The sequence below is a fragment of the Microcebus murinus genome, chromosome 6 (assembly GCF_040939455.1).
Source record: "Microcebus murinus isolate Inina chromosome 6, M.murinus_Inina_mat1.0, whole genome shotgun sequence".
Taxonomy (NCBI): domain Eukaryota; kingdom Metazoa; phylum Chordata; class Mammalia; order Primates; family Cheirogaleidae; genus Microcebus; species Microcebus murinus.
Window position 1 is genome coordinate 39,501,434 of NC_134109.1, and position 23,758 is coordinate 39,525,191.

General features: G+C 37.9%; 2 protein-coding genes across 3 annotated transcripts in view; one reads left to right on the forward strand and one right to left on the reverse strand.

Moving 5' to 3' along the window:
• Positions 1 to 1,076: 1,076 nt before the first annotated feature.
• Positions 1,077 to 17,399, forward strand: DHRS7 (dehydrogenase/reductase 7). Its single transcript, XM_012785683.3, has 7 exons — positions 1,077 to 1,315; positions 7,429 to 7,581; positions 9,236 to 9,342; positions 9,843 to 10,082; positions 12,850 to 12,975; positions 13,656 to 13,874; positions 17,174 to 17,399. Exons 1-7 carry the CDS (start codon positions 1,183 to 1,185, stop codon positions 17,219 to 17,221), a joined length of 1,026 nt encoding a protein of 341 aa, XP_012641137.1. The 5' UTR covers positions 1,077 to 1,182; the 3' UTR covers positions 17,222 to 17,399.
• Positions 17,290 to 23,758, reverse strand: part of PCNX4 (pecanex 4) — a 35,959-nt gene continuing 29,490 nt past the window's right edge. For both annotated transcript variants that reach the window (XM_076003996.1, XM_012785679.3), the window contains one exon: positions 17,290 to 23,685. In XM_076003996.1, the coding sequence (XP_075860111.1) occupies positions 23,434 to 23,685 (252 nt within the window). In that variant the 3' untranslated portion in view covers positions 17,290 to 23,433. The remainder of the gene's footprint in view (positions 23,686 to 23,758) is intronic.

A 23,758-nucleotide genomic window follows, 5' to 3' on the forward strand; every position in this document is an offset into this window, starting at 1 on the left:
CAAGCCAATGATGAGAGCAACTCTTGAGCAGTATTATTCCAAGTTGTAACTGGGGTAAGCAACCAGGCAAGGTCAAAGTTTAGCTAGCTCACATCTGCCTGGGGGAACCCACAACCACATCACAAAAATTTCTGATTCATCACAGTCTAAACATTTTTACTGTTGTCATGTGCAAGGGGAACTCAATCGGTGCAGAATATAGAAGTTAATAAACAGAGTCTCTGCCTTTCAGGTTGAGGCCCAAGAAATGATAATTACAATGGAAAGAGTAAATAATTCAATATAATTAATACTAATAATTACAAAAGAGAGAATACAATCACTGTGGACATGGCACTGTGCTCTTCACAGATTTTATCTCACTTAAACCTTCCTACATATTCTTTGTGGGTACGGGTTAGGAAATAACTTATACAGGGTAGCACAGGGTACAGCACTGGACTCCAAGCCCATGGGTGCAGTTTCCCAGCCTGTGCTCCCAGCCTTAGATAGAACTAACGGACAATCGAGTCTGAGTCAGCATTTTCTGGACCAACAAAGGTCAACATATCATTTGCAACATATTTTCCAAGCTTTCATTGACGCAGGGTTAACCCAACTAAGCGATTGGGTTAATTCAGTGGGTGGGGGAAAATTCAATCTAATGGTTTGTTCACCTAGTTTTAAAAGAAAAAAAAAAGATGAGAAAGAGGAGGCGGCGGAGGAAGAAGGCATGTTCAAAGTTCAAATGATAGTGTTCTCCACATAGACATAACCAGAGCCCTGAAGAACTATTTGCTCTCAAAACAACTGTTACAGAATCGTTCTTGTCAGGACAAGTCCTGTGACTCCCGTATCTACAGCAGTATCTCCAAGTAATTAAGTCATCCAAGCCTTTTGTTCCTCCTGCGACCCTCTGTTAGGCGCACAAGCGAGCGAGACGCGTGCAGCTGTGCGGCCCCAACCCAAGCCCGGTTGGGCGCCCCAGGGCGTGGGCGCCCGGACTCGCAGGGCCGGGCGGTCCTGAGGCGGCCGCCGTGGCGCAGGCGTGGATCTGGGCGTGCCCGGGCGGCCCCTCCTTCCCGCCGCTCTCTGGGCGGAGCCCGGCGGCGCTGCTCGGGGCGGGCCGGGCGGCGGCGCGGCTGGGGCGCGGCCCGGGCGCAGACCGTGTTGCTGTGGCGGCGCGGGGCGTGCGTGGCCGCGATGAGCTGGGAGCTGGTGCTCTGGCTGCTGGCGCTGTGCGCGCCGCTCCTGCTGCTGGTGCAGCTGCTGCGCTTCCTGCGGGCTGACGGCGACCTGGCGCTGCTGTGGGCCGAGTGGCAGGGGCGACGCCCAGGTGAGGACCCGCCGCGGCCCCTCCCGAGGTGGAGGCCGGGCTTGGAGCGGCCGAGGCGCGTCCTGATCTCCCCTGGCTCTGCGGTCGTCCCGGGTCCCTCCTGCTTCGGTGGAGCTTCCCGGCGGCGGGAAGGCTGTGTCTTTCCCAGGGGCTGTGGGTCGGGAGGAGAGGACGGGGTTAATCAAGGAAGCTATTCTGTCCCTTTCGTCGTCTGTCCTGGTCGAACCCTCTCCGGGGCTTACCCGACTGTAAGAGAGCGCTGGAATGGGCGGGACGCCCTCTGGACTCCTGACTTCTTAACCGGGATTCTGGCGTAGTGTCGGAGGACGCCACTTTGAGAAAACAGCGTCCCCCTGCGTTTGTCAGGGAGCCTCCTTTTGTAAGGACTGCAGGCTCGGTCTTCCTACTTCCTGAAATTGTTTATCCTCCACTTCTCACTGTCCTGGAGTTTTGAAATAAAATCCGAGATATACGGTGTCACCCACCTACCTACTCATTAGTATGAAAGTATAACACTGGAAAGAACTGAATTGGCATTTTGCCTGGAGCAAGATCATTATTAGTATGCTAAAGGTCATTCTGCCTGTCCCACTTTTATCTGTGCCTTGCTTCACATTTGTTGATAATATATGTTTATTTCCTAAACATCTTCTGTGTGCTGGGTAGGCTGTGTGCTTGGTACTCTACACACATAATCTCTAACCTTTATAACAACAACTCTTACAAAGTAGGCATTATTAGTCTTATTTTCCAGATAGGGAAACTGATGCTCAGCGATGCTAAATGACCTGCCCAGACCTATACCCTTGGATCTTTAAGAACTGGGCTAAGTGTGGTTTCCCTAGGCCAAGTTTCAAGTATGAAAATACTCAAAGCATATGGTGAGGTTTGCTTGGAAGTCATGCTCAGAAGACAGACCATGTTTCCTAAGTGGACAGGGTAAGGGGATGTGAGGGTGGGAGGGTGAGGGCTGGTGGTGATATCCATCTCAAAGAGGTAAAAATTGGTACTGCAGGACTGAAAAAAAAAATCCAATAGTGCAGTGGTTTGTGCCCCTTCCAAAGCTCAACCCTACCAGACAAAATCTTACTATAAAGTATTTCATTTCTCTGTTTCTTCTTGGGTATAACATGTGCAGCAGTGACATTGAGTTCATGGAAAATACATCATATGTATTTGCATATATGGAACATATATGCAACATTAGCTCTACAAAACTGGCAAATAGAAGACTGTGACGGGTGGACTTTCTCTTTTTTTAAGTAAGAATCCCAAATACCATGCAACCTTATTAACCATAGGACTTTCTCTTGATGGATTTCTCCATCTCAACAGGTGGAATGGCCATGCCTATTGGTTGCCATTGGTTGCCTTGTAGATGTTGTGTTTGATCCTCAGTGCTTTTTGTGTTAACTTGGACTTGGAGAATTAAATAAAAATAGCTTATAAATTATTATTTAATTCTACAAGTTATTAAACCCATCAAATTATGTTGAGTGCTAAAAAGGAAAAATGTTGACAATATCTAAATGAATATCTCTAAACTAGTAAGTTAAAAGTTATTTTCTCATACCAAGCAAAAGTTAAAAGTTAAAGATCATTAAAAAATAATTTTAAGAAATTCATTTAATTTTTTCAATGGTTTTACTTTTGTTGGAAAATTCAGTGTGAAGGATTTTAAATTTAATTACATTGCTATTATTATGTAGTAATATAATTGCAAATTTGCATATATAAGTTAATGCATTACTGTTTAAGTCACATTAAGTCATTCAGCAAATAGTTATAAAGTTAGATGTTAATAGCTTTTAAATTGTAATTTAACTTTTCACTTAATTTTAAGTTTAGTCATTCTTATACCTACATTAACTAAGGAGTAAGCTTTGTAGAACTCTTTTTATGTATAAAGCACAGATAGATATATGTATAGTACATAAATGGATATACAGTATATCTGTGGAATTAAAATTTCATGGGGGAATTTTAGGGAAAAAAATGTTTAAAAAGACTCCTGGTGGAGGTGGGGAATGATAAAGAAAAAAAGATGAAAGGAACTTGGAAACAGACTCAGATTCCCAAAACATTTCAGGCTAGAAAGATAGGCAAGTGTCAAGATGAAAAAAGGAAAAAAAAAAGTATCCTCCTTGATGGTTAATTATTTCTTGTCATTTTAAAGTATGGACAACGTCCTTATGTAATACACAATTTAAAAATACAGAACGATACACAGTTAAAAGAAAGGCTTTCTCCTACCCTTGTCCCCCAGGCACCTAGTATGACTCTCTGGAGGCAACCACCACTTCCTGCCTCTTCTGCATCCTCTAGGGAAATTCTCTGCATTTCCAAGCATAGATCTTACGTGGTGAAATTTAAGGGTGACTAATTTTAGATATTAAAAATAGGCTGGGCGCGGTGGCTCACGCCTGTAATCCTAGCACTTTGGGAGGCCGAGGCGGGCGGATTGCTCAAGGTCAGGAGTTCGAAACCAGCCTGAGCGAGACCCCGTCTCTACCAAAAATAGAAATAAATTAATTGACCAACTAAAAATATATATACAAAAAATTAGCCGGGCATGGTGGCACATGCCTGTAGTCCCAGCTACTCGGGAGGCTGAGGCAGTAGGATCGCTGAGCCCCGGAGATTGAGGTTGCTGTGAGCCAGGCTGACGCCACGGCACTCACTCTAGCCTGGGCAACAAAGTGAGACTCTGTCTCAAAAAAAAAAAAAAAAAATGGTCCAGAAAAATCCATGGCATAAGTCTAGAGTAGGAAAAATTTCAACAGCAGCACATGTGAAGAAAACTCAGGTTATGGTTGACAGCAACCTCCATGTGAGTCAGCTGTGAAGTGGCTGCCAGAAAAGATTATACAAGCCGGGGCTGCATCTGTAGGTGTTTAGTGTCTGAAGCAACAACTGCAAACAACAGTTGTCTCCTGAATGAATACCTGCTTGTATGTGCTGGCCTCTGGGGACCCAGCAGTGACTGAGCCCACCACAGTCTCGGCCCTCACAGACTTACTTTGCAGGGGACAAGGGAAGTGATGACATCATCTCACCCTGCTCTGCACGGTCCAGACTCTGCTGAATCCTGTGTCCTTCCCTGGCCAGCTCCTTTCAGTAGGAACAGTGGCCAATTCGAGCGGTGCAGAGGGGTGTGAACAGAAGGGCGAGGAAACCTGATGCCATGTCATTTGAGGGAAGGGAGCCGAAATTGGACGGGTTTATTTAGCTTTAGAGAAGCAAGAGATGAGAGGACTTAGGACATAACACTGTCTTCCCTAACAGCTGTGAGGGATTGTCAAGTGAAAGGTTTGATTTCTTTCTGTTACCAGAAGGCAGAACTGCTGCCAACAGCTGCTGGTGGGTAGAATTTAAAGGCATATCACATCAGTATAAGCAAGAACCCGTGAGTGATTAGATTTGTCCAAAAAAGGAACGGGAGTTTCCAGATAACTAGCTTCCTCTTTCTGTGAGAGAACTGCATAGAGACTAGTCAATGTCTTGAGGGGAAAATTCTCAAACTGGGCTGGGGGTTGAACTGTTAGTTTCTTTGCAACTCTAAGACTCTGCTTTCAAAGACTCTTTAAAGGAGGCCGTTGTATATGCCAGCTTCTGTGGAAGTGGGAAACAAAAATTGGTGCTAAATAAAAAAGTTTTCTTCTCCAGGGTGGGAAGAAGGGTGCCAGAACTGTGATTGTACTAAAGTTTTCATTGTTGGTTTTAAATAATATTTGCTTATTGGTGTAAAAATAGAGAAATCTTTGTTAGCTCTAGGCTGTGGTTCCTAGAGTCAGAATATTGCAGAACTTTGGGATAATGAGTAGTCAATGAATGAGTAAATGATTATCTGAATATACCTTCTGTTGTTCCTGATAAAGTCCATAGGAAGCTTGCTTAATTGTGCCATCTCACAAAAGTACATTATAAGACAGGAAAGCATTATAGTCTGGACATAGTAGTGGAGATGTTTTTATCTTTAGTTGAGATATTGACAAGAAACCTTTTCCCTGAAGACAAATTGTATTTTTTCAAAAGTCTAAGAAACAGTTGGGTTTTAAAATATTCATCATATTTAAATATGCACCATAGGATAGTGGACAGTGTGGGCTTTGGAGCTAGATATACCCAGGTTTGTATCCCAGCTCTGCCAGGGTTCTTGGGTGTTTATTTAACAGTTATTTACGGGGTCCTTTCTGTATTCCAGTCTCTGTGCTAGACACTGAGGTTACAACAAAGAACAAGGTAGACAGTGTCGCAGCCTTAATGGAATTTACAGTCTAGTGAGGGTGATTGTGGCTTTTTAAAAAATTTTTTTTTCCCTTAGGGTCAGGGGTCTTGCTATCCCCCAGGCTGGCCTTGAACTGCTAGGCTTAAGCTATCCTCCTGCTTCAGCCTCCTGAGTAGCTGGAACTACTGGGGGTAGTTTGCTGGGGGTAAACTAATCTCTCTAAATCTATTTCCTTTTCTGTAAAACAGATAATAATATCTATTTCATAAGGTTTTTGTGAGGAATTTAATAGGTAATGTGTTAAGCACATAAGAAGTAACGAAAAAAAGTTAAGCCATTAGAATTAGTAACCCCATTGCCCTGGCTGGAGAAATTAGAACACACATATCATTAAGTGAATATTTTATGTTTTGCTGCTATAAAGTCCATTTGTAAAATAATTTTAGCAATAATTATAGTTGACGTTTATTAATCACTGAGTATATGCCAGATAATGCTCTGAGGGCTTTCCATGTTGTTAACTCATTTCTCTCAACAGTCCTATCAGGGGTGTTTTATTATCGCATTTCCAGTTCTGGGAAATTAAGGCACTGAATTCTCACATGGGAGTATTCAGTGCTGTGTGTGATTGATGAAGTCGAAATCTGGACCCTGGCAGTCTCCAGAGCTGGTAATGTTCATACCACAGTTAGGATTTAGGACTGTTTGACTAAGACAGTATAATCATTTCCTGATAGTAACTTTTCTGATCTAAAATCAGAAATGTGATATAAAGTGATAGTTTGTTATTTTTGATAAATAACATGTATTTTTATAAATAAGGCACATAGGAACTGTGCACAACAGTGACTTTATGGGTTCGGATAGACTGGATATCATATCCTGGAGTGCAAATAAGTTTTTCATTGGACAAAAGTAGAACGAGCCACTTGTCATTGCTTTAGTACCGTTACATTTTTATAGTCTTTAACAGGAACATAATTGGCCAAGCAGAGCACAGCAATTTCCTCTTGTGTAAATTTCTAGATTCTCCTAAGATGGTGAAAGCTCAGGCATTTGGGGAGAACTTTTACAAAATGTCCTTTAGCTGATAGGCAGTAGATATGATTGGCAAATGGGGAAAATATCACTTTAAAAGTCCTGGCTGGGCACAGTGGCTCATGCTGTGCAGGGCAGGAGGATTGCTTGAGGCGAGGAGTTGGACACCAGCCTGAGCAAGAGCAAGACCCTGTCTTTACAAGAAATAGGAAATTTAGCCCAGTGTGGTGGTGAATGCCTGTAGTCCCAGCTACTTGGGAGGCTGAGGTAGGAGGATTGCTGAAGCCCAGGAGTTTGAGGTTGTAGTGAGTTATGATGATGCCACTGCAGTCCAGCCCAGCAACAGAGTGAGACACTGTCTAAAAAAAAAAAAAAAAAAAAAATTGAAAACTGGATAGGACCTTTAGCAGTCATCTAATCTGAATCCTTCATTTAATGGAAAAGGAAAGTGAGTCTGGAGAATGACTTTCAATTGACTTAGCCTTACTTTTCTTTATCAAATACACAGACAAGTAGAGCATTGGTATGAAACTATGGAGTTATAAGGTTAACCTTTAAAATAATGCCTAGAAAACTCACCAAGGTTCTAGAGCACAAAAATACCGTGTTAATAATTGTTACAATATGGTTTGTGTTCATGCTTTTTTTAAAAAAATTAAGATGGAGATGTTTCCTTAGGATATTTAAATTTTTAAGCTCCTCATATTATATCTTCATATTTAGTGTTATTATTTAAAATATTTTGTTTTTTGCTAATCTTTTGATTTAGCCTAATTCAGCTTATCTTTGATTTAGTGTAATCCACAGCCTATTTTTTTCCCATCTGTCCCTCCTCCTTCCTCCCCAGAATGGGAGCTGACGGATATGGTGGTGTGGGTGACTGGAGCCTCGAGTGGAATTGGAGAGGAGCTGGCTTTCCAGTTGTCTAAACTAGGAGTTTCTCTTGTATTGTCTGCCCGAAGGGTGCCTGAGCTGGAAAGGGTGAAAAGAAGATGCCTGGGTAAGCAAATCTTAAACAGCAGTGGTGCTTCCTAGAAATGAATCGGATTCCATACTCAAATACAATTTTGGAACTTTTAGAGAGAAGAGTGCAGTTTTCCTGGGGAGTGCACCCTGGCTCCAGACATTCCAAGCGCTTTGCCCAAGACCCTCTTCCTCTTCTTGTCTTAATTAGCTGCCCTTGCCTTTTTCTTCTCCTTTTCTGCCACCTTTACTCTCATTTCTTGCACTGACTCTTGGCATAGGGAGTAAACACCAATTCTCTCATATACTGGTGGATTTCTAGTGACCAGCTGACTTATTTTTGTCTTAGAGAAAGAACATCTTGTGTCTTAACCATAGAATTTTAATTAGGAAGGATCCTGACTCATTTTGCTAAAATGTCAGATATTAAAGTCAGATGGGATGGAATAAGATTTTTGTTACTTAGGATAAAAAAAACAGGAATGGAATTAGGTTTAAAAAATGCAACTCGAGGTAATATCTTTCATAGTCCTATAAAGGGCAACAGTGTTCATATTTTTGAGTTTTTGTGTAATGTTCACACTGAAAGCAGCCTCTAGTAATAAAGGTATTCTTTCTCATGGGACATTTAGTCCTTAAATGAGATAATTTTGAGTTTCCCAAAAGGCCATTTTGGGGGAGTCATGTTTCTACCTGTCATTTTAAAAAATCTTTCTTTAACTGATTGAGCTGACCACCTAGAAATGAGTTGCTATAGCAGCACTCAGCTGGGCCACAAGGCCTCTTCCAGGATATTGCTTGCAAAGATCTCTTGTGTTTTTGTACTGGGCCACTTCTTGTGGAAGTTGTTCCCCTACTGCTGTGACTTGCAAGTCCTGCTCTAGCAGAGTAGATGAACCATGTCAGCATTTGTTACCTGGCGGGAGGCTGATCGCTTTCTTTTTATGTTTCAGATCATTGATACAAACTTTGACCTTTGTTTTAATATGGTTGATGTTTCACAATTAACTTCTTTTGCCCATGAAGCCTTTATATCGCTAATATTTTCTATATTTGCTTGTTTTTATTACTGGTATTACTTGAATTTCAAGGTTAGAGTCCAGGAAAATTAATTTTAGCTCTTGTGATGAACACAAAGTCCTCATTACAGCTCAACATGTTTCTTGGTTGGGAGTTTCAGGAGTGTGTCCTTTTTCTTGTTTACCTCCTGGAATCCTTAGCCTCTGGAGAGAAGTTTCTCTATGACATTTGACTATAGTACTCTGAGCTTCTTACTGATTTTAAGCACAAATTGTTGTTTTTTTAAATGTGTGTAGCACAGCAACAATACTTTGTGAGCCTAACACAAATGTACCTCTGTACTTCTAAATTGCTCTACAATTTTTGCTGTTTTTTTTTTTTTTAGCTTATAGTATAATCTTGATTTCTGCCAGAGTCTGTTCTAAAGTTAGACTGCATATATTCTAGTTGAAGTGTGCCATTCCCCTTCCTGTGAAGCCAGCCAGCTTTCTGTTTCATAAGATGTTGCTGTATTCCTCCTAGCCCTCCTAATCACTGGGAGGAACCTGCACAGGGCCACCCAGAAATGAGTTCATTGCCAACTCCTGAGGTAGGGTGGGTTTTAAGGGGAGTATCTAAGAGCTTTATTGACCTATGGCATGACTTCCACACTAATTTTTGTCTTTATTTAGAGAATGGAAATCTAAAAGAAAAAGATATACTCGTTTTGCCCCTTGACCTGACTGACAGAAGTTCCCATGAAGCGGCTACCAAAACTGTTCTCCAGGAGTTTGGGAGAGTAAGTAGCATTTTATATTGATACAGCCTTGCTTTGAAGTAACTGCAAAAGAGACTTTCCTCTGTTTGGTGCTATCATTGAAGGGGTTTTAGGCAAACGGGGCCCAGGCAATGAGATCAGTACTGTGAATTGGGCCTGTTAATATCTGAATCTTTGGCTTTATGTAATTGTTACTTTTATACCTTAACAAGTACTGATTCCTATGTGTGAAACAACAGGGAAAATTCACGTTTGCTTTTATTTTTATGGCAATTATTATCTTCCATAAAAAGTCACCTAAAATGAGATTTTAATTTCCATAGGTGAATTCTGGTTTTCATTTTATTTTATTATATCTTTTTAATTTCTGACTTCTGGAAATCTACCACTGTCTGTTGATTCTTCTAGTTAACAGTATAACCGTCTATCCTTAGGAATTCTATCAATCCATCCACAAAGGTCCTGGATCTGTCAATCCAGGACATCCCCAAAGTGCCCCTTTTCTGGTTTTATTTAACTAGATCGACATTCTGGTCAACAATGGTGGAAGAACTCAGCGTTCTTTGTGTGTGGATACCAGCATGGATGTCTACAAGGAACTAATAGAGCTTAACTACTTAGGGACGATATCCTTGACAAAGTGTGTCCTGCCTCACATGATCGAGAGGAAGCAAGGAAAGATTGTTACTGTGAATAGCTTCATGGGTATCTTATCTGCACCGCTTTCCACTGGATATTCTGCCAGCAAGCATGCTCTTCAGGTAAGGCTGCTTGAACTCAACTCCGACAGGACTGACCTACGTGTGTGTGTGAGAGATATGGCCATCACTGTGTGAGGTCACTGGAACTGGGCAGTGATGTGGGGAGACAGAGAGACCCAAGGAGACCTCTGGTAGAGGACGTCCCCAGTAGATGCTAAAAAAGACTTGAGCCACACATGCTTCTAACAAATGTGTATTGAGCACATGTACTGCAACAGATCTTGGGGATGTGAAGATGGTAAGATATGTTCTCCACTCTCAAGGAGTGTATCATCTAGTCAACATGTCACCCTTTAGCTCATCCTTAGTCCCACCAAATCTCTATGGCAAATTGAGGGGCTGTTCCTCCTTCCTTCTACATGTACTTAAGGATGTACTTTTTCTCCCTATTTCTGTGACTTTTTTTCCTTCTCTCTTGTCTTGGTGTTTATTTAACTTGGTCTAATTATATATGCATGTCAGAAATAGGTACTGCCCACTGGATGATCAGTCCTGAGCCTCATATCCCTACTGAGAACAGCATTGACTGTTCACTCTGGTTTCATTGGAAGAAGAAAGTCTAGTCAAGGCAGAGGCTAGGAGAAAAGCTTGATTTGGGCTGCATGTCTTATGAGCTATAAATATTAGAAATGAATGCATTTTTAATGTTGGCTTAAGCATGGGTACGAAGAAATCATAAAGCCAATAGGAGGAGAATGATTAAAGGAGGCACAGAATTTATATGTAATGCTGTCAAAAGTTAAAGTAGAATGTTTCACTGTTGAAATGATGAGATGCATTAGCTGCACAGTCATGAAAGTTTCATGAAAATTTGAAGCTTTGGTTCTTTAGGACATCCTCTTGCTGCTGTGAAGAGCACACAGCTGCAGAGAGCAATATAGTAGACTGTTACACTGATGATTTCCTTGTATTTATAAGTGGGCTATCAGTCAAACCTCAGGCAGGCCAATGAGGGAGGGCGGCCACCCTATCTGTTTGATGCCAAGAATCTTTAGACCCACAGGATGCTTTTAATAAAACACAGATGAGCTATCTGGCCTGCTCTCCAAGAATCACTGTTTTAATATTGTATTTGATCTCTGATAAAATGTGGCAGGTTGAGACTCTACTTAGTTATCCCAGTAGTTAAACTGGAATCTGGAGACCAGGAAGCTCTTTTTTTTTTTTTCTTGGAGACAGAGTCTCGCTCTGTTGCTCAGGCTAGAGTGCCATGATGTCAGCCTAGCCCACAGCAACCTCAAAGTCCTGAGCTCAAGCAACCTTCTGCCTCAGCCTCCTGAGTAGCTGGGACTACAGGTATGCGCCACCATGCCTGGCTAATTTTTTCTATATAGTTTTAGTTGTCCAGCTAATTTCTTTCTATTTTTTTAGTAGAGACAGGGTCTCGCTCTTGCTCAGGCTGATCTCGAACTCCTGACCTTGAGCCATCCTCCCGTCTTGGCCTCCCAGAGTGCTAGGATTACAGGCATGAGCCACTGCACCTGCCCCAGGAAGCTCTTTTTGAACAGCACATTTCCTTAAATCTCAGCAAGCTACACAGCAAACTTGTTTATCACTGAAGTTAGATGTGATTTCAAACAATGAGAGGTTTTGGTGTCTAATATATTGGCTTGCTTGGTGTCCTCTCTCCTCTTTTGCTATAGAGGGGCAGAAGGTTAAAGGTATGGGAGTTTTCCATTCATTTATCAAGCAAGCATTTTATTCAGTCCATTTCTGCACTGTGTCAGTCTCTAAGCATGAACCCTCATAGGTCCTGTGTTTGTTAGGTCAGCATTTAAGGGCTGCTAACGTCAGATCATATACAAATGTACTGTGGGTTAGCTGCTAAGGCTCTATGATAACCCAGCCTTATAACAACATCGTCTTGAAACATTTCCTAATTTAGGAAAAGAAGATTTAGGGGAAGTAGATTTCTGTTTATTCCCCATTGCTTTAGAAATGGCCAGTATCTTTAAGTCTAGAGCAGGCGTCCTCAAACTACGGCCCATGGGCCACATACGGGCCGCCTAGCACATTTATCCGGCCCTCTGGGTGTTTTTGCCGCCACTGCCTGTCCTGCTTAGCAGCCCACTCGTCCTGGGCCCACAGTGCGCACTCTCCAACAGTCTGAAGGACAGTGAACTGGCCCCCTGTTTAAAAAGTTTGAACACCCCTGGTCTAGAGGTCTAGTTTGTTTTATGAAAGCAATCGTATTACATTTTTAATGAGCCATGTACTACTCTCTTATTACCCAAAAAAGATGTTTGCTGAAACTAATTCATTCTGTTAAAATAATAGTATAAATGGAAAAAATCGAATTGTCTGTGATAGTTTCTATTAAATACTAATCTCTTGCTTCCCTTTGCACCTAACATTGGCAGTTTTGACCACTTTGGGGAATAAAGAGAAACCCAACTTCAGTGATTCTCAGTGGAGAACATGCACCCCTTTTGGAGTGGGGAGATGAAGACTGGTATCAGGAGGCTGGGAGGGTATACCAGAATCTTTGGGGATGGTTTTTCCACTTATCTAATGTGTGCCTACCATAAAAATCATTGATGGCAAGAGCCATCACTACCAAAGGGGGTGAACCATTTGTACCTGGGAAGAGCTGAGAATGTCTGTTCTAGATTACTTCCAGCCGTACAGTTAAAAATGCCTAATAAGCTTGCACAATTACACTACTTGTCTTTTATTCAGGCATATTAGAATATATTTTGGTAAATCATGATTTATATGTCTATATTTAATTCTATTTGTTTTTTTTTCCTTTATTTTGGTCCATTAGGGTTTTTTTAATGGCCTCCGAACTGAACTTGACAACACATGCCCAGGTATAATAGTCTCTAACATTTGCCCGGGACCTGTGCAATCAGATATTGTGAAGAATGCCCTAACTGAAGATGTTACAAAGGTAAAAATTTCTAATTGAGAATAATTTGAATGCTTTACTAGTTATATAATGGTGTTGTATCACTATATATCAGGGTTTTTGTGTTACGATTGCTTTTGTGTGAGTTATTCATAAAACTTAACTCGTGGCACTGTGAAAATTGTTAAGGTTCACTGATAGTGCTTTGCATCCAGTTTTAATAAAGTCTAATAAAATTGTTAAGATACCACTGATAAGTAGTCCACTATTATGTGACCACTATTATGTAATAGATTTTTTTCACTACCAAGAAACCCTTTATCTTCTTTCTCCATTTCATACCCATGGGCTACATGTTTTATGGAATTTCATTTGCTAAATGCATGTCTTAATAATTTGATTTTTGTTATCAAAGTAATAATATAATTAAAATTAAGCACATTATGATGGTGAAATTCTAATTAAAAGCAAAGAACTTTCATCTTTTAACTTACACAATCTTATCTAGTAAGTGTATGATTTCTGTTAGGCTTTCTGAAATATTAATATTAAAAATAATTTACTAACCTCCATTAGTACCTATGGGGTGGACTCCTATGGGCATGAGGCCCCACTAAAGGAGCCCCTCAACTAGATGGCTTTTGGGTTCTTTCCAGCTTAAAAGTTCTATGAAATAACTTGGATAAATATTCAGCATTGACTTAATTTTTACATTTTCTAAGTCGTCTCCAGGCAGTTATGGAGACCAGTCCTACAAGATGGCAACCAGTCGTTGTGTGCGGCTGATGTTAATCACCATGGCCAATGATTTGAAAGAAGTCTGGATTGCACATCAGCCCTTTTTGTTAATGCCCTATTTGTGGCAATACATGCCAACCTGGGCCTGGTGGATAACCAGCAAGTTAGGAAAGAAAAGGATCGAGAACTTTCAGAGTGGTATGGTAAGACTAATTTATATATTTCTTAATAATATGTATCAATTTTGCAGGAAAGTATAGAATTTTCCAGTGCTTAAAAATCTTTTTTACTAGCTCTCCACCAATCTCATGATATACAAAAAAAAAAAAAAGAAGTATTCTGTCTCTGTGTATCATCTGTTGGTTTACTATAAATTATTACTAGTTTTAGAGAAATAAGTTTTCTTTGAGGTAAAACCAAATCAAAGATTGCCGAAGCACTTATTGCACTCTTAGATGCATGCATGCATGCAGTGTGTGGTACTGGTTGCTTTTACCTCCTTCCTGAAGTACTCTGCTTGTGCTCCTAAGGAAATACGTTGATGACTCATTCTCTCAGTGCTTATTCTTATACCAATTAGAGGGAATGTTAACTATTTCTGAGAAAATTGTAACCATTAAGAGGTTAATGTATAAACAGTACAGGAAATGTAATGAGTTAAAGCAAAAATTATAGGATATGATAATGCAAAGAAAGGTTATTGCTGCGGATGGTCTTTCATACTTTGTTGTTACTACTTTTTTTTAGAAATCAGTCAACAGGGATTTATATATAAAAAAGAATTGTAATTATTAAACAGGATCATACTGTATGTATCATTATATAACTTGCCAATATTTAAGTAATCCACTAATTGTTAGACATTTACTTTATTCCAATTTTTTGCAGGACAGTGAAAATGAATTAGGGGAAAAAAAGGAAAAAACAAAACACAACAAAATGCTTAAAGAGACTTAAACGATTATGAAAGAGTTTCATAATACACTACAACATCCAGAGCTTGAAAAATCATGAAGGGGGCTTTTCATTTGCTACCAAGTTGTAATGTGGACCAGTTTGTTTTAGGCTAAGTCACTTATAAGTGTTGTGGTAATGTTGGGACTTGGTAGTGTTTTAAAGGTAGAGCTTTTAAAGGTAGAGCTTCAGTAAAGATTACAGCTGAGTTTTAAATGTGGTGGACAGCTGATACAGTGGCTTTGTGCCCAGTGATAGATAAGAGTTGTCAAGAAAAGTCCACCTTACTAGCATAGCACAGCATCCTGGTGAAGAGCATGGAGCCTGGTGCAAGGCAACTTGGGTTCACAACCCAGCTCTACCCCATACTCGCCCCATGACCTAAGCAAACTACTTCTCAATCACTCAATCCTCCTATCTATAAAATAGAGATTAATGATGAAGATAGTACCGAGCCATAGGATTGTTATGAGGATTACATGAGTATAATATATGGAAAACACTTAAAACACAACCTGGAATATTGTAAGCATTAGCTGTTGTGCTTTTTTTCCCTTTTTCATCATGAGTAGATAGTAGCAAAATATTCAGATTACATATAGTAAAGATCAAAGATTTTCTTATAATTCATAAATAAAAGTTGTATATGTTTAAGGTATACGATGTGATGATTTGATGTACATACACATTAAAAATGATTACCACAATCAAGTTAATTACTACACCCAACACCTTACATATTTACCTTTTTTTGTATGGTGAGAACACTTAAAATCTTTCTTATCAAATTTCAAATATACGATATAATATCATTAACTATAATCACCATGCTATATGTTAGATCCCTCGAATTTATTCCATAATAATGTAAGTTATTCATCTTATAACTGAAAGTTTGTACCCTTTGACCAACATCTCCCCATTTCCCCCATCTTCCAGCCCCTGGCAATAACCATTCTACTCTGCTTCTGTGAGTTTGACTTTTTTAGATTCCACATAAGTGAAACTATACCGTATTTGTCTTTCTGTATCTTGCTTATTTCACTTAGCATGATGTCTTCCAGGTTCACCCTGTTGTCACAAATTGCAGGATGTCAATCTTTTTATGGCTCAATAATATTCCATTATATGTGTGTATATATATATACATTATATGTAATTTTATATAAACAGCTGTTACATATATATGTAATTATCCATTTATCCATCAGTGGACACTTGGGTTGTTTCTGTATCTTGGCTATTGCGAATAATGCTGAAATGAATCTGAGAGTGCACATATCTCTACAAGATACTTATTTTATTTCCTTTGAATATATACCCATAAGTGGAATTGCTGGATCGTGTGGAAATTCTATTTTTAATTTTTTGAGGAACTTCCATATTGTTTTCCATAATGTCTGTACCAATTCACATTCTCAGTGATTTAGATAATAAGGCAGAGAAAAAATACATTATAGAAATAATTTTTTCAGAGGGGAGAAACCAGGGACTAGATAATTTCGTCCCATTGCAGTTATTCTTCAGAAACGTCCATATGTAGGTTGTTTTGTTTATATAATATCTAGCATCTGATTATATCTAGCCTTTTCTAAAATATCATGGTCTTTTTCTTCCTACCACTCTCTTAAATATTGATTATATGGTCTTATGCTTTAGTGCTCTTTTTTATAATAAACTGCGCATCTTCTCATTTCTCAATACCATTTTTGGGACATAATACCTCGTTCTTTACACAAAACCATAGAAACTTTAAAAAATTGTTCCTTCTATTTTTTACTCCACTCTCTCCTTCCTGCCTCTTTACTCCTCCCCCATTATTTTCTATTGTATATATCCATTCCTTTATTGACATATGTTTATAAGCATTTAAGTTAAGAGACAATATAGCTGATCCCAAGCTAATTGTACTTGTTGATAATACTTGAATTTGCTTCTATCCTTCAGGGTAGGAACAGTATATCTGGAACTTTGTTTTTATGAATCTTTATCATTTTTAGGGATCAGTGGCTACACTGAATTTTGTGTTATCGTTATTATTAGCCGTTCTTAGTGCAGATTTTTAGAAGTAGTAAATGCATGTCTTCCCAAATGAAACATGACAATAGGGATTATAAATTGCCTTGTTTTATTCTTTAAAAAATATACTAAAAGTTCACAAGTACTTTAGAGTTATCTCCCAAATATTTCAATTCTACATACTCTGACCTATCGTTTGTATTTATTAAGGCAAATCAGTATAAGTATGATATAGTGATCCAGAAGAGTAATAATAGAGAATTCAGTATTTAAGAAATGGCATGAGTGGATGCTAACCAATGCTGTTTATACCAGTTAGAAGAATGATGCTAAGCCCATTAAGGATACTGACAAGTAGAGCTAGAATTTTGCCTATGATTTTTATCCTAATTTAAGCATTTGCCCAAGTTTTGTTGGGATTCTTAACAGTGAATCATAGTGATAAAGCTCCTCAAAACAGAAGGACTTAATTGTCAAAAACTGGGGTAAACAAGAGGTACTGATTCATGTTTTTGTCACTCTTTTACAGGATGCAGACTCCTTTTATTTTAAAACCTGGAAGGCAAAACATGACTGAAAGGAGAACTACATTTTTTAAGTCACAAGAGAGAGAAATGGAAAACATTGAAAACAGCAATTTTCTTATGCACTAAGACTAACTGAAGACTAATTTGTGATTTCACTTTTTAATAGATACAACTTTCCACACATAATAAATAAAAGATTGCCATGCATCTTGCAAAAAAAAAAAAGAATTAACATGTACTACATTCTTGGATAAAATAACATTTTAAAATACTTTAGCATATATGTTTAAAATCTAGGTTAAAACAAATCTAACCAAAGAATTACAATAATCCATTTAATATATGTCTTAGTCTGTGCTGCTATAACATAATACCACAGACTTGGTAATTTGTAAACAATACAAATTTATTTCTCATGGTTCTTGAAGCTGGGAATTCCAAGATCAAGGCACCGGCAGGATTGGTATCTGGTGAGGGTTGATCTTTGCTTCCATGATGGAGCCTGGGTGCTGCATTCTCCAGAGGGCAGGAAGGCCATGTCCTCACATGGTGGATGGTACAGAAGGGCAAGAGGGGTGAACTCCCTCCATTAAACCCTTTGTAAGCACACCTAATCCCATTCATGACTCAATCACCTCTTAAAGGCCACAACTTTTAATACTGTTGCTTTAGAGATTAAGTTTCAACATGAATTTTGGAGGAGACCAAAACATTCAAACCACAACAGCGTAAATGTAGGAAATATTTCACACAAAGCAGAGCACTGGGTACTGAGCAGATATAAAGAAGTACCTGAAATGAACCCAGCTCCAAGGTACTTAATGCTCTCTTAGAGCTGACAGGTACAAAAGACAGTATTAGGTAGGACTCTCAGCAGCTGTTGCTTATTAAACACCTGTTATATGCCATTTGCTGTACAAGTATTAACTAATACTTGCTTAGTATTAGTTAATTCATTTATTCTTCATAACAACCCACTAAGATAGGCGGTATTATCTACCTTTATAGATGAAGAAAGAGATGCCCAAAGCAACTAGGTGTTGCTTTTCCAAGGTCACACACAAAAAGTTAGCTGGGTGTGCAGCACGCACCTATGCTACTCAGGAGGCTGAGGTGGAAGGATCACTTGAACCTAGGAGTTTGATGTTACAGTGAGCTATGATCACACTGCTGCACTTTGGCCTGGTGACAGCAAGACCCTGCCTCTAAAAAAAAAGAAAAACTATAAATTTCCTTTTAAGCATGGTTTTGGATGTATGCCATAAGTTTTGACATGGCCCTTCACTATTCAGTTTGAATATAAAATTTTCATTGTAATTTCTTGTTTGATCTGTGAGTTATTTAGAAATGCTAATTTCTGAACTTATATTTTCTACTTTTTAATTATTAATTGATTTGTAGGGGAATGGCAGATGGCCAAAGAATATACTCTGTTCTTATGACCCAGATTATGGTCAATTTTGGTAAATATTCCATGTACATTTGAAAAGTGTATACTTTTCAATTGTTGGATATTATGTTCTATATATGCCAATTATGTTAAGTTTTTAAATCTTATTCCAGTCTTTACATATGTACTTATTTGGTGTGTATGTTGTTCTATCAGTTACTGAGTTAGGTAGATATATTAAAATCTCCTACTATGAATGCAGATTTGTCTTTTCTCCTTTTAATTCTGTTCATTTTTGCTTAAATATTTGAGGCTATATTACTAGATCATTAACCACTTCAGGACCAGCGTGGACTATAGTCGATAGCCACAGATGAATGCGCGCAGCGACTTTAGCCGACAGCCATGATATGACTTTTCTAATTTTTCATTTATCAAAATAAAATTGTGAACATTTAAAAATAACATAATGAAAACATGTATGTATATGTTACCTATTCTGATTTACATTACAAGTAAAGCTGCCTGTAAAGTAAAACAAGCTTTCAGTGCTTTAAAGCTTTCCTCATCACACAAGAGCAAAACAGATTCATCATCAATGCACAGCACAAACTATCGTGCGGACGGACTATGAGTGCCGGCTGTGGGCAAGGTTTCGTGGCTGGTGAGCATGGTCCCAAAGTGGTTAAAAAATTAGAACTGTTGAACTTTCCTGGTGAATCAAATCTTTTATCATTACTGTCTCTCTAATAATACTTTTTACCTTAAAGTCTACATTGAATGATGCGGCTCTAGCTACAAAAGCCCTTCCCCCCCTTTTTTTGTATTTCATACGTAACTTTTTCTATTCTTGTTTACTTACAACCTTTTGTATTCCTAAATTTAACGTATGTCTCTTTTTTATAAAAGATACCTTGTGGGTTTTTTTCTTTCTTTGCAGTTTGATATTCTTTGAATTTAATTGAAGCATTCAATCCATTCACACCTAATATAATTAACAGATATTTAGGTTTAAATCTCCTAATCTTCTATTTGATTTCCATCTGTCTGGTTTTATATTTTTTCTCTCCTTTTTTGCCTTATTATTTCACTTTCCTCCCCTATTATCAAGTGTATAACAAGTAGTTATACACTTGATTTTGTTTTGCTTTTGCTGTTCTTTTAGTGGTTACCCTATAGATGACATGGCAAAGTCTAATATTATCTGGTACTTTTAACTTCTTTCTGATAATGCAAGGACCTCAGAACTCCTGCACCAAACTTATATACTATTATTTTCACGTATTTTAATATTATATTTATTTTAACCTCCAAAACTATTTTATATAGTAAATATTTACTTAGATTTAGCCATTTATTTACCTTTTAAAATTAGTGTTCATTTCTTTATCCCTAAGCTTTTTTCTGGTATTATTTTCTTTCTGTTTGAAGAACACTCTTCACTATTTCTTTTAATAGGAATCTGCTATTGAATTTAAAAGTGTTTAAAAGTGTCTTTGCCTTCATTCTTGAAGAATTGTTTTTGGGGAAAAGGTAGGTATTGTATTCTAAGTTTGTAGTTATTTTCTTTCAGCAATTTGAAAATTCATTGTTGATTTCTGGTTGCTATATTTTCTGTTGAGAAGTTAGCTATCAGTTTTATGCAATTATTGTTCCCTGAAAATTAGTGTCTTTTATGCCTTTCTGACTACTTTTATGATTTCCTTTTTGTGTTTTATTTTTTCTTATGATGTACTGAGGTGTAGTTTTGTTTTTATTTATCATGCTTGGATCTTGCAAGGCCTGATGCCCCTTAAAAATTTGGAAAAATCTGTTATTTCCTCAAATGTTCTCTGCCACAGTCTCTTCCTCTCCATCTGGTATTCCAATTACAGTATGTTAGATCTTCTCATGTTAATCCCATGTCTCTTATCTTTTCAACTATATCTTCCATTTTTTTGTCTCTTCATTTTTCATATCAGATATTTACTTCTGAACTAACTTCTTCACTAATTCTTCAGCTTATCTAGTTTCTATCAAATCCATTCATTCAATTCTTAAACTTGATTAACATATTTTTCAATTTGGGACTTGCCAATTGCTTCTTCTGCATAGTTTTGATTGCCAAATTAAATTGCCAAAACTGAATCTTGTGTTTTAGATCTTTAAATATACTAAATGTAAATCATTTTAGAGGCTGTCTTTAGTAACTCTATTATTTGGGCTCCCTGTCGGCCTGCTTCTATTGTCTGTTGCTTCTCTTGGATTTTGATGTTTGTGTGTGTGTGTGTGTGTGTGTGTGTGTGTGTTTTCAGATGCCTTATTTTAAGTTAACTGCCCAACATTAATGTGAGAAATTATATATATATATTAAAAAAAAACTTAAAATATTGGCTCAGAGAAGATTTACATTTGCTCTGGTAGTGGGAAGATTCAAACCACATCATTTTTTTGTTCATTTTTAAAATTAGGATATAGTCTTTGAGGGTTCAACTCATATGTGGTCAGGGTTCTCCCACCACCCAACTTCTTTGAAGAGACATGAACTCCAATTTTTGTCCCTCTAATTTGGTAGTACGGCTATCAAAAGGGCTACTCAGCTTCTTAGATTCTCAACCACTTTTTGCCTGAATTGGCATGTGCTACTAGAACAAAAGAAGCCCAAATGTTGAGCTCAACTCTAAGTATCATTCTGCCTTAGATCTTAGTGAGGTCATTCTTCACTGTGTCTTGGTTCTCTAATGCCTTTATGCAAATTTAAAAAGACTGTTTTGCCTAGTTCTCCGTTAAATGGTTGATGTGAATTACCTATACACTACTAAAAGTTGCAAGTAGAAAAGTAGGTTTTAGGGAAAATACAGTAAGATCAGTTTTTAAATATATCAGGTAGAAATATAAAGTAAGATATATAGGTTCAGTGCAAGAAGAGAGGTTGTGTTAGGTACATATATTTGATCATCATCAACTTATTGATGCTATTTTAAGTCTTGGAACCAGATGAAACTATCGATGGTGAATGCAGAATAAGAAGAGGGGGCCTCGAACCAATTGTTGAGAAATTCTAAAATTTAGAGGTCAGGTAGAAGACTAAAAGCAGCAAAGGTGATTGAGGAGTTGCCAGGAAAACAGAAAGAAAATAAAGACAGTATGCTGTCAGGAAAGCCCAAAGAAAACACAAAAGGTAATTCAAGGAGTGGTCAATGTGCCAAATGCTACTTAAAGGGCAAGTGAGGAAACAGCATAAAAGTGACCAGCTGGTTTGACAATATGAAGGTCAATAGTGACCTTAATGAAAACTTTTTTCTGTTTTTTTTATTTTGGAGAATAGTAGATAGAATCCAGATTGGAATGGTAAGCTAATGAAACTTGGCCATGGATGAAATGGAGATACGAGAGCAGTTTGAGGAAGATGCAAGGTCAAGGGAAGGCATGGCTTGACACTGATATAATAGTGAAAATCTCTGAACTTAAGATTCCCATTATTCTGGGGGACAGCCCAATAAATTATATCTATCAATGGAATGTTAGGCAGTCATTAAAATTGATAATTAGAAAGTTTTTCATGACATGAGAAAATTTTCCTACATGACCATGAAAATATAAAACTAGCTAGTAAATCGCAATTATGTAAATCATGAGCCTGAGATCTGAGCTCAGATATAAAACTATCTTCTTAGTAACTGTACTACATCGCCTCCCCCTCAAAAGGTTAACACATAAATCTCATTAATTCATTAACTGATAATTAGTTCAAAAAGTTACCCTTTAACATTGCTGGAGTGAAATGGTCCACGTATTAAATAAATGGAGTAATAATAATAATAATAAAAACCTAACTGGTTACATTTCAAATAATTTCAGTCATTTCTAAAGAGAATGCATTACTGTATTACCAATCTAGGGGGCTCCTGTAGATTTAGTTGAAAAGTAAGTAAGGAGTGGAGGAAATTCATTCATTCATTCTCTCAAATGATGCAGATTCTTTGTTCATTCCCCTTATAAGTACCTGTAAAGAATTCCTAAGCAGGAAGAGAATGAAAATAACACTCTGATCACATTATAAACATTTTCCTCTCAACTCCTCTGACTTTAGTTCATATACCCTAACACACTAGTAACTGGTGGTCTCACGGGTTAATCATTCTTTAGAAGCACTAACTTCAGCTGGGAGAAGTGCAGGAGTCAAATTTATGGAATGGCCTCTAGCAGTCATACTCAGATCACCCTAACATTGCTCTTCCTATGAGTAATCACATGATAAATAGGATGAACCCTGTTCCTTTCATGTGTATTTTCAAAGGATATCTGGAAAGGAGGGAAAAGATTCTATTAAAAATGTTTAAGATATCTGAAATATATGAAAAGAAAACAAATATGTTATATAAAAATATTCAGACCATGTTAAAATAAAACAGCCCATTTGAAAATGCCATAAAAACTAATTATATTTCAAATAAATATATATACATTATGTTAACCTTCAGTAGGATCCACTATCATCACTTAAAAACATTGACATGTATATCTTCTAAGCATGTAAAAATTACATAGCTATTGACTTTTGTAAGATAACTCACCTATCACACATTTAAGAAAACATTAAAAAATCATTATCTAATATTATACAAATGTTTTATCATATTTACCAAAGCCTATTACAATCCAGAGGGCACAAATATTGGCCAATTTGTTCTAACTTTTACATTAGACAAAGATGTTTAAACCATTAAGATGTCTAAAAGAATCAACTTTAAGGAGCTTAGCTTTTCTCAGGCATCTGAATGGGGTAGGGAAAAGTCCAGTGAAGTTACAGGAATCACACTGCTAACTTTTCTATGATGAAAAATATAAACACCTAATTTGATGACATTACAACACAAGTCAAAGTAGGCTCTAATACAAACGTATATGGAGAGGTTTTGAAGAATAAATTGGATATCCCAGGGGAGGATCTGCCGCTTGTATAGTAAGGTTTCTTAAAAGTAGTGGATGAGCTTGTATACTGTAACGTTCCTCATCATCATTTGTGGCATAAAGCAATTCCCACGAAAGATTGGCCCACTGACCTCTAACAGCTTCAGCATTTAACTTCCCAACTTGGATCAATAATTCTCGAAGCGAAAGTACTCTTCCAGTGTAAACTCCCTTTAAAGCATAAAAAGGCAGGGGAGGAGATAAAGAAAAGAGATTACATTCAGGCCTTTCTATTTTATTTATA